At 35.1% G+C, this 11,636-nt stretch overlaps 1 protein-coding gene and 1 pseudogene across 2 annotated transcripts; one reads left to right on the top strand and one right to left on the bottom strand.

Moving 5' to 3' along the window:
* The first annotated feature begins 725 nt into the window (after positions 1-725).
* LOC115990267 lies at positions 726-1,187 on the top strand. The gene has a single exon (XM_031114114.1). The coding sequence runs from the start codon at positions 726-728 to the stop codon at positions 1,185-1,187; it is 462 nt and encodes a 153-aa protein (XP_030969974.1).
* A 436-nt stretch (positions 1,188-1,623) lies between these two features.
* On the bottom strand, positions 1,624-8,953 carry LOC115988579 (annotated as a pseudogene). The gene is made up of 19 exons (XR_004091585.1): positions 8,874-8,953; positions 8,630-8,789; positions 8,406-8,482; positions 8,203-8,256; positions 7,987-8,077; positions 7,604-7,905; positions 7,172-7,453; positions 6,735-7,051; positions 6,441-6,604; positions 6,069-6,172; positions 5,821-5,977; positions 5,171-5,748; positions 3,587-3,877; positions 3,413-3,496; positions 3,174-3,307; positions 2,798-3,025; positions 2,529-2,700; positions 2,105-2,359; positions 1,624-2,011 (listed from the first exon to the last, which is right to left on the bottom strand). The product of XR_004091585.1 is annotated as a pleiotropic drug resistance protein 1-like (transcript).
* Between the last annotated feature and the right edge of the window lie 2,683 nt (positions 8,954-11,636).

Consider the following 11,636-nt stretch of genomic DNA (forward strand, 5'->3'; position numbering starts at 1 on the left):
ACACCAGGTCCAATCCCCAGTTAGTCAAGTGCCTCATGATGCTAAAGTTGAAGAGCTCATTGATTGGGAAAACATTAGATGGAGAAATGATCTCATTTACCAAATTTTCTAGCTTGAGGAAGCTAATCTTATTAAAAAAAATCCCACTGAGTGATCAAAAACCACCTGACCACTTGATTTGGGCTGAATCAAAGGATGGCAAATACACAGTCCGTAGTGCATATCGAATGGTTCTTGCAAGGGAGGAAGCTAATCAACCAAGTAGCTCACGCATCAAAGAGAATGCTATTTGGTGTAAGATATGGAAGCTGAACATCCCTTCAAACATCAAGCATTTCCTATGGAGAGCACTAATTAATTCACTGCCCACTAAGTTGAATTTAAAGAAACGGGGAGTACAAGTTTGGGAAGTTTGTGAGAGATGTGGTGTAGAAAAAGAGGACACAAATCATATCCTATGGCTTTGTCCTTCAGCAAGAGTTGTGTGGGAAAGCAGCCCAATTTGGAGCTTGTGTTGTAACTCTCAGCACCAGAATTTTGAGGAGGTGACAAAATTTATTTTCCAATTAGACCAACCAGAGTTACAAGAGCTATTCGCAATCCTAGCTTGGTCTTTATGGTTTTGCCGAAACAAAATAAGAGTGAATGAGCTTGATAAAGTCCCTCATGATGTGGTTTCTTAGGCCAACAATTTCAGACTTGAATTTCAATCCATAAAGGAAGGAATGAAAGCTGATAGACCAAAGGAAAATTTGAAATGGGTACCACCCCCTCAAGGCTGGTTCAAAGCTAATGTTGATGGAGCCATCTTCAAAGAATCTAATAAAGCAGGCATTGGTGTGGTGGTGCGTGACAGTCAAGGATGGGTGCTGGCAGCTTTGACAGAGAAAGTGGATGGTGTACAAGATGCAGAGGTCATTGAGGCATTGGCTATCCGGCGGGCTATCAGGTTTGCAATTGAAACTAGCTTTAATTGTGTTATAATTGAGAGCGACTCTCTCTCGGTGGTTAAAGCTATCCAAGATACTGCTGAACCTACTTGTCATATTGGAAACATCATAGAGGACGTGAAGCTTTTGTCAAAGACCATGAAAAGCTGCGAATTTCATCACACAAAGAGGGAGGCAAACCAGGTTGCTCACACTTTGGCCCGCAATGCGATTCATGTTGACATAGAGATGGCCTAGATTGAAGAAATTCCCCATTGTGTGTCTGATGTAATCTGAATAGATGCTGTGTAATTGCTGTTTCTGCTTGTTTCTTCTTTGTTTATACTGATCTGTTTCTCAAAAAAAAAAAAAGTGGCATAGCATTGAGAGTGGTGTGTACATCGAAGTGAGTGTAATGTGTTATCCACAAAGTTTCTATTTTATTGATAACTTCTTTTAGTATTTTACTTCTTTGTGGTAAGATTTATTACAAAGCATTTGATAGATACCTTTTTTCTTAGTGTTTAATTTGTTTTGACAAAACTTCTGCCGCCACAAGTCTCAACAAGTCTTAGAGTCTATTTGGGATCCACTTATTTTGCTTAAAATACTATAGATAAAAATAAAAGTTAGTTGAAATAATACAGTGAGACCCATGAGTAGTACTAAAAAGTGCAATAAGACCCATAAATAATTGCAAAAATAAGCTGAATAGTAAAACAAGCTGACTTTTTAATTTTTGTCAAACACACACTTAGTGACGGAGTTAATCTCTTCCATTCTTCCTTTCTCATCTTCTTCCATGATATTTCAAAATTTGACATCTATCGCCTTTGGAAATTGAACACTTTCATAGACATAGCAAAGGTAAATGCAAACACTATTACAAATGCAACATTGACAATTGCAACCACTCCCAGGAAATCATGATTGAAACCGAAATAGTCTCTCACAAAATCTTCCACTGTTTCACCAATATCCAGCATGTCCTTTTTATCTCCAAACTGTGATGCAACCAACCCATACAAGGTCCAAAAAAATGGACATGCCCAAGAGTACCATCTCCACCAAATAGGGATCCTCTATTGTTGACAATGTAGGAAAAAAGAAAATCAAAGGAGAGGGAACAAAAAAGGTGAATACAGATGAAATAATTAAAGGTGGAAAAAACTTACAGTTTGTGGGATTATGAATCCTGAGAATATATTCCAGATTGCTAAAAATGCAGAGGAAATTGTGGAAGAAGTGTCTTGGTCTGGTGTCACAGCGACAGTCATCATGCCATAGAAGGTGAAGTACAATAGTGAGGTATACATGAAGAATATATACCAAAAGAATTTAGCAGCCGTCCATTCAAATCCAATCAATACATATACAATAACACCATACACCAAGGCTTGTACAAAAACATACGGGAATTCAATCAGAACCTGCAATAAAAGATGAAATTGTATAATTAAACAAAGGTAAAGTATCATGTTAAAAAGTAAAAACACATTTTTTAACATATAAACTTATTGATCATATCAAAATGTTTGTCTTCCTAAACGAATTTAAGAGAATAACTAAGTTAACAAAAGCCTGACAAATTGTTCTTACCTGTGCAAACGCATAGGACAGTGCTGAATACATCCCAGCTGCTCTTTCTCTATAGAAGACTGTTCGTTCAACAGACACCACTGGCTGCACTGAATTAGCGTTTTTAACACCAACAAAGAGAATGGCAGCATACATGGAACCCATTGCATTAAACAAATCTTGTTGCTTTGTCCTGTATTTATTAATGTTGAAAGTTAATTCAAATTCCCAAAGCAACTGGAGGAATTTGCACAAATATATCATTCTTTGTTCCCTTAGTTGTAACTTACGTTTTTGAGCCAAGGTTCCAGAACATTGTCCCGAACATCAGGGCTATGAGAGTTGTGAAGAAAAATCTTACAAAAGTGTATAGTGGGTTGCGCCAATATGACCAATGCTGTTTCCATAAGCAAGCCATGAATTGGGTGAAATATGACTGTGAGTATTGAGTAGGGAAATAGAGGTCCTTCGATCCAGGAACAGGGATGCTCAATTGTTCAATAAGTTCTTTGTTTCTCCTGAAATTTATGCCATTCAGATATACAGGTTTTTTTTTTTTTTGAGGGGGGGGGGGGGGGGGGGGTAGAAAAATGGATAGTTTTAATCTAAGTGTAGGGACAGATTTGATTTGATAATTTAGTCAAGTATTATATAAAGTAAATCTACCTGTACAGCTCTGAATTTCTGTACACATTAGCAAAATCAATCCCCAAAGCTGTTTCATTTGCTGATGAAGTAACTTCCAACATCCAAGTTGCAGGATTGTAACCATCTTTAATTTTACTTACTCCTTCTATTCCCTAAAATAAAAGAGAGGTAATTGTATTAGCAAATATTCAGAAAGATTAAGATCTAGAGTTAAAAGTTTGACTCTATATAATTCTTGACATTCTGTAACATCATACCTCAAAATACTGGATTAAATGGCAAGATTGGCGACCCAATGGCCCTACATATATCTCTTGTCCCCCATTCTTCATTAGGAATAGCTGCGATGTCATGTTAAACATGTCATTCTCTTATACAGATGAGAATATGAACAATAGTTCCAACCATTTTGATGTATTAGTATTTCTCACCTCATCAAAAGCTTCAAATATGTCAATGCTTGGCTGATGAATGGTGCACACAACTGTTCTTCCAGTGTCAACGGTGTTCCTCACAGTTCTCATAACAATAGCAGCAGCTCTAGCATCCAACCCTGAGGTTGGCTCATCCATGAAAAGTATGGAGGGGTTGGCAACTAACTCAACTGCAATTGTTAGCCTCTTACGTTGCTCAGTTGAGAGGCCATTCTCACTTGGCAACCCGACTAATGCCTGCCTCAACGGTTTCAGTTCCACAAGCTCCATAACTTCCTCAACAAACATCTGCAAACATTTTTTATTTTCAAAAAACAGCATAAGACACTGTTTGAATATTCAATCTGCTTGTATTTGGCTCAAATTCCTTACCAATCAGAAAAGGTAAACTGTAAAAAAGTTTATAGTATCATATAAGGATACAAAATCAGCATTCACAGCACTTCGCTCAGCTACCATGAACATTTTTTTGAACTAAACAAAAATGCTGGCTCCTTACTAAATGTTGTCATGGCTTTGATGAGGTCAATCATGGTTATAAGCTCTCTTTGATTTGTCTGTCTTAGCACACATGGAAAGAGTTTTTTTTTTTTTTCGGTGACCACAAGGCAAGAATTAACAAGCTTATAATTGAAAAAATTCATTACTCCAAGCATGAACTCAGGCCTCAAGCGAAACCTGAGTCTGACTATATAGCTCAACCAAATTGAGTTCGACAACCTACTTCTCTCAAATGGGTTCCCTTATAACATCTGTGAATTGCAATCAAACAAATACTTTCATGATTTGGATACGGTTAGTGCCGGCTCAAGGCCTAGGCAACTTAGGCCTAGGCCTAAGGCCCCACAACAAATAAAAAATTTCCCTACTAAAAAAAGGCCTCATCTCGCTTAGTAAAAGGTCCAAAATTTTATAAAAATATAACATTTTTTAAATGATTGGTACTTTTTTTTAAGAGTGATACTAAAAATACCACAAATTTTATTATAGATTTAATTGACATATCATCAATCACATAAAAAAGTAATTCAAACACAAATAAATTAAGTTGTTGAAATTCATCAATTATAGTCATAATCACATTTATTGTGAACATTTTGAAGTATTTTTAGTATTTTTCTTTTTCATTTCTAACAAGGCTTTTAAAATAGGAGACCAATAAAAATTTAACCCAATTGAAACCCTAAGATGTTTCAAATAAAATGCTGCAAATGTGATAAATCACCAATGATAACTAATCTCCTACTAAGCCACACACCAAATAATATCTATCTATCTCTTTCTCTTAAAAAGAATATATAAAATTAAAATTTAGATTACAACTGTACTTTAACTATGTATAGTCATATATCCAAGTTAAAGTAAGTTCCTTTTGATTCAACTATAATATTCAATCTTTTATTTGAAATTAACCTTAATTTAGCTAGTATTATTTATCAATTTCTATATTTACATCAAATTAGTCTTAATTTAATTAGTATTATATAATTTTATTTAATTAATGTTTACATATAAAAATGCCTCATATAAAATTTTTGCCTTAGGCCTCAAATTTTGTTGGCCGGCCCTGTGGATACCAACCTTCCTTTTTTGTGAATCGACATCAGGGGATAAACGAAGCCACGCTGAGTAGAGCAAGGACTCGTAGACAGTTACATAAGGAGAGTGGATGTCGTTTTGCTCACAGTATCCAGAAATTCGAGCAAATGTTTCTTGCTTCTTTGGATACCCAGAAATTGTGATTTTCCCTTCAATATATCCACCAGTTTTTCTACCAGCCAGTACATCCATCAGAGTTGTTTTCCCGGCACCAGTTACACCCATCAGTGCTGTGAGAACTCCTGGCCTGAATGCAGCACTCTCACCATTCAAAAGCACCAATTTATCCTCAAAAACACCTTGATTCTTCATTTCCTGCATAGTTGTTTTAATCAAATAGCTAGCACAGGAAGCTATTTCACTTCCAAAATGTTTATATTATATGTTACAAGTTACCTGTGGCATGTCAACTGAGTACTTTACTTCATCAAAGGTAATGGTATGTGGATCAAATGGAAGAATCATTCCTCTTTTTCTGCTCTGATTGACCTCTACTGAAGCATCTATACCTCCATTGCTTTGAGGTTCTGCTGATATTACAGATTGTGGCTTTCCCAAAGCTGCACAATGTTTTAGACAACATTACTACATAACCTCTCACTTGTATGTGTCAATAAGGTAGAGGTACCCACGATTGAGATAAGTGAGAGCCAGAGTGAAGGCAGCATTGAAAAGTAATACAAATCCAATTAACGCCCCTACTCCTATCCAATACCAATATGCATGTGGAAAGAATCCACGGGACTTCAAAACTTCAATTCCTAGTGGTTCCGTTGAGTTTGGGAGAACCTTTAGTAGAGAAACAGGTTCAAATGTCAAAAATTTAAGAAGAGATATTGTAAAAAAAAAAATGTTTACAATTACCAGTTTAAGAAATTACATGTCTCCAACTCTTCCCAAGAAACTCGTTAACTACTATAGCATTCTGTGCATACATCATTGGTGACATCCAGTAACCCCATATCCACCATTTCTTTATGTTCTCTGTGGGAGTACGCAAGGAAATAAGAAGTAATAGAAATGATTTTATCCAATTATAATAGAAAGGCAAAATTTAGGTACGATACTTAAGTGTTGTTCCTTAGGTTCTCCTTTTAAAATTCTACCATATGGATTTTTACTCATGGGATTTAAGTGTATTTTTCAGTTAAATAGTCATATGACTCAATCTTAAGTGTGGAACCTAAGGAACAGGACCTAAAGTATTATACCTAAGTTTTGTTCTAATAGAAAAGCCACTTATAATATATACCTCTTGCCAGGACAAAGCCACCCAAAGCAAACAGTGTGACCAGTGCAAATGATCCAAATGTGCTGGCAAGAATCTGGCTCCCCCTACCAGTTGTCGCAATAAAACGAAATAATGAAGAAGCCATCTGGTTAAGAAGTATAAGAAGAAGGAACTGCCTAAAAAACCTGCAATATGAACGTGGGCAAATATATAAGTTGAAAATGGAAAAAAAATATGTGAAACATATCTTTGTAAATTGTAAGTAAACCAAAAAGTAGCATGATTTTATTTTATTTTTTATTCTTTATGTTTTACCTTACGGGACTTGGATCAAAGCCAATGACATAATAGGTAATGAATACCCAGGCAGCAACTTCTACAAATGTGATAGGAATCTTAATGATCCATGGAGGGATAGAATATACCCATGGAGGATAGAATAGGAGCTTCCTTTGCTTGTAGAAAACAGGAAGCTTTGCAACGGTCATGGGCATCTCAGCAGTACCATTAAACAAAATGACAACAAGACCATAGAACAATGCACCAGTATAGATTCCTCCATCTTCCACTGAATTTCGATGCATCTTAATCCGTAGGAAAATTGTCATAGCAATCATTGCCAGTAACGTAAGCTAAAAGCAGAAAAGAAAAAGAAAAAGTTTGTATTGAATCATATTCATGTATGGTGAGATTTGATATAGAAAAGAAATTTTTTTTTTAAAAAAAAAAAAATACTATAAAACTCAACTTACTTGGATGAACTTGAAGATGTAGACAAATGAATTCCTCTTCATAAGCAAGAATTCTCTTGACAAGCAAGCTTTCAACAGCTCCTCCTTTTTAACACCATATTTTTTTGTTGTCAAAGAAGCTGGATGGCTCTTAGCCTTGTCAAACTGAGCTGCAAGTTCATCTCTGAGTTTCCATCCCACATGGAAAGATTGGAATGCCTCAGCAAATTCCTTGACTGTAACAAAATTGTAGGGCTTGTCTTTCTGTACCCAATACTGCTCCTGATCTTTATATGAAGTCACCTATAAATTGTTATACATGAATCCAAATATGAGATTCTACTTGTAATGCTTACCTTTTTAGAAGATGATAATACTATTAGCATATATGAGACCAAAACAAAAACAAAAAAAATGAAAAAAAAAAAAAAAAAAAACTTTATTTAAACTCACTTCTTGGAGGAAGTCAGCCACCCCTTTCCTCTTAGGACATTTAAAGCCCATTGTTTCAAAAAATTCAAGCACTTGTTCACGGGGACCCTGGTATACAATCTGTCCATCAGAGATGAGAATAATGTCGTCAAACAGATTATACGTCTCTGGTGCTGGCTGGAGGAGGGAGATGACAGCCGTTCCATCAAGAATGTGAACATATTGCTTGATTGAATTCACAATCTGAAAAGCTGTTGAGCTATCCAAACCAGTAGATATTTCATCCATGAGTAACACTTTAGATGGTCCAACCAACATCTCACCTACAATTTGATTATTAGATATTATTTACATGGTTGTATAGAGAAAATGATTTTATATATCAACTACAAATTTGACTTTACCGGTTGTAACTCGCTTCCTTTGTCCTCCGGATATTCCCCTTAACATTTGATTCCCTACTAAGGTATCTGCACAGACTTCCAAGCCCAAAACCTGGAAAAAAACAAACAAAACAAAACAAAACAAAACAAAAAAGGTGGATAAATGAATAAAAGTGGACAATTATGATAATTTCTAAACTATTTCATAATTAATTTAACAATTTTCTTTTATTTTACCTTTAGAAAATAATCTGTCACCACATTCACATCCTGCCCTTCTGTTGCCACTGCCTAGATTAACAGAAACAAATAAATAGAATGACATAAAATGACAATTCATATTTAAACAAGCTATGAAACTAGGAGATACCCTCATCAAAATGAAAAGTTTTAGTGCTACAACTTCCAAATGTCGAAATTGACAATAGATTTCTTCCTACCTTCATGTAGATGTCAACATCAGGGTCAGGCTTAATATTTGCCTCTTTCTCTCTTCTTTCTAGTTCTGCTAACATCTCTGTAGTGGCAATAGAAAAATGAAAGGTAGTAAGAAAAAAAACGTCAACCTTAAATAACAAAAATCATTGGATTACTTCCTCATAAGTACATTAAGGAAATGTAAAAAGAAGAAAAAGGAACACAATAATCCTTTAAATTCACAAACCATAACGCGATCCAACCCCTTGGCATCTGGCAGAGAAGGCCAAAGTTTCCCTTACAGTCATTTCTCCTAAATGAAGGTCATTTTGACTGACATATGCAGCTGTTCTTTGTGGAACAAACTCATTCATTTCATGGCCATTATAAGTCACTTTCCCAGAAAACTGAACAAGAATTTGTACATAATGGATTAGATGTACAGAAGAAAATTAGAATATGCAATGGTAAAAATTCTAAATGTCATATACCTTTAGGTCAGGATCAAGCTGTCCTGCTAGAGCCAACAAAAACGTGGTCTTTCCAGAACTTGGAGGACCCAAAAGTAATGTCAATCTGTGTGAACCATATAAACCATGTTAGAAATGGATAATAGAAGTTCTAACCAGAAAAGGAACATTAAAGAAGAAAATTATGGAACAATGAGAGTTCATTTTGATAATTGTAAAATGGGCTGCCTTCTCACCTGCTAGGCTTGATGACTCCACTAACATCTTGAAGGATAGACAAATGTTTCTTTGCATTTGGAAGAATATGGAGATTATTCAAGAAACCCTTTAAAATCAGACAGTGTGAGTCATATAAGAATGAAGTTAAAAAAAATTAAAAAATAAATAATAATAATAATAATAAAAAGCATCAACATTTGTTAAGTACTAAAAAATGGTGTTGCACTTAGTTACCTCCACTATGTTAGCAGGGAAGTTCAAGAATGTAGGCAAAGCTCTGCTTCCAACATGAGCTTCTGCCTCAACATTCAAATGCTCAAAATGGACGTCAATTGTGGGAATGGTAATTCTAACCCTAAGAAATCCACCCCCCCCCCCCCCCCCCCCACAAAAAGAAAAAAGATCCCATTACTGATAATTCATATGAAACATACATCAAAACAAAATAAAAGGAAATTGGATAAACAGAATCAACAAAAAAAAAAAATGTTAAAACTACTATTAAATTTACTATAAAATACTTACAAAGTAACACTACCATGAAGATTTTTTATGCCGCACCAACAATATAACAAACAATTTTCTTATTCTTTGGCCCAATTAAATCGTGCCACGTGTATCTTATTATTAAATGTAATTAAATAAACTAAAAATTCTTTAAAATACTTAAAATAAATTATTTTTTTACATAAATTAAAAACAAAAATAAATTAAATGTTCTTCAAGAAAATTTAAGTTTTCTTTTGAAACAAAGACTCCAAGGAAAAAACCTCAAATGAAAAATTAGTCTAAATCAAACCTTCCAGTTATAACACACATATCCCTCTCCTTCCTCATTTAGATCTAAATCTCGTCAGTTAAAACACACAATTGATGTTCTTCCCCAAAAAAATCGTACAACTCTTCAAAAACTAAAGACAAAATTATTCAACAACAATATGAACAAGAAAATTTCACCATATAAGAATTATATAGTAAAATTTATAATAGCAGTTGTAGACAAAGCACTGCATAATTAAGTTGGCATTAAAGTTACCTCTCAAAGCGGTCCTTGAGCTTATACAAGAACTTCTCGCTATCCTCTTCAGGGACCTTCAGCAACCTCTCAACTAAACTCTTCCTTTCCTCAAGTCCAAGATGATCCAAGGTGGAACTATGCATTTTGGGACCTAAGACGAAAGATTAAAAAAAAAAAGTTTTCCACCATATTAACCAAAAAAAAAAATTTTGAGCTTTGTATCTTTTGTTGATTTGTTTTGTTTTTAAGTCCTAAAGAATTTATCTTTCTGTTTTTTTCATATTTTCAGAATAATTCATTGGCCTCCTTTGACTGGCCTGGCCTGGCCTTCCAATGTAGTCAGTAAACCTTGTGCCAAACGGTTGTAAGAAGTTTCTGTAGCGCAGCCCATTTAAGAACTTCTTCATCATCATCTTCTTGCGAAGATTTCGCGAAAAATTCCGTGCTAGTGTCCCTACATATTGACGAGCTGCTCAATTGAACACTACTTCCGACTTTGTACTTATCACCACTCTCCATGTCACAAAATATTAGTGCCTCAACATTAGCTAAAACCCACCAAAACCCAGAAATGTTTTTTGGAAATTTACGTGAAGGCCAAGGTTTTTTGTGTGGAAACTGGAAACTGGAAAATATATAGAAACGGGTTATGTATTCATTTTCTTCTTTTTACATTTTCAGCATTCATTTGCAATTTTTTGTGAGACCTACAACTAAAAAACTGGTTCAGTTTGAAGATTTGTACTCAGTTTTCATTTGCACTGTCCTAAAATTTGGATTTGAATAGCAAAAAAAAAAATAACTGAAAACACATCGTTTTCATTTTTTTAGTGAAAACACCAATATCCCAACACATGTTAAGTCCCCTCAAGTCGGACCACTTGCTGCATTAAAGCAACTCGCGCCAACGGCTCTTTCTGGCGCAAAGACTTCATTGAACAGCCAAAAAAAAAACTATCATATTTTTCATAGTTTCTCTCCATCCTGGTCTCTCATCAGCTGAGTCTCGCCTCTCACGTAACAGCCAAACAAGGTCAGTCTGTCTGCCTCAAATATCTTTCCGTGTCTCTCTCTCTCTCTCTGTATTTTTGGCCAGGTCTCTCTGATTTTCCCATTTGTCTATTTTCTGTTAATGGTCAAGTTCTTTTTCTTAATGGGTTGTTTGGGTGATCTATTCCTGGGTTTTATCTTTGTGTGGTTGATTTCATCTGCTCAATCTGTCTCAATCTAGTACAAGTATTTCTAATTTAGACAGTAACAGGGTTCCTCAAAATGGAGGACAGAAATGTCCAATGCTTCCATCTAGAACAGGGTTCGTTAAAAACAATATTTGTTTGTTTTTCACCAAATTTCCAAGTTGGTCTCAACTATATCATTTGGCTGAATTTTGTTTCAGGTAAGTCATGCCTCAGACAAGCCAAACTGAAGTGACAATTAATATTTGGAGAATTGAGTGCCATTTTTGATTCAGCCGTTGTCTTCAATAAAGATCTAAATTTGCAAATTTGAGAGAGAGAGAGAGAGAGAGAGAGAGAGAGTAAGTACCT

The sequence above is a fragment of the Quercus lobata genome, chromosome 5 (assembly GCF_001633185.2).
Source record: "Quercus lobata isolate SW786 chromosome 5, ValleyOak3.0 Primary Assembly, whole genome shotgun sequence".
In the NCBI taxonomy this organism is placed as follows: Eukaryota; Viridiplantae; Streptophyta; class Magnoliopsida; order Fagales; family Fagaceae; genus Quercus; species Quercus lobata.

Coding starts and splice junctions, on each gene's coding strand:
- LOC115990267 (XM_031114114.1), top strand. CDS start 726: ATGAAAGCTGATAGACCAAAGGAAAATTTGAAATGGGTACCACCCCCT.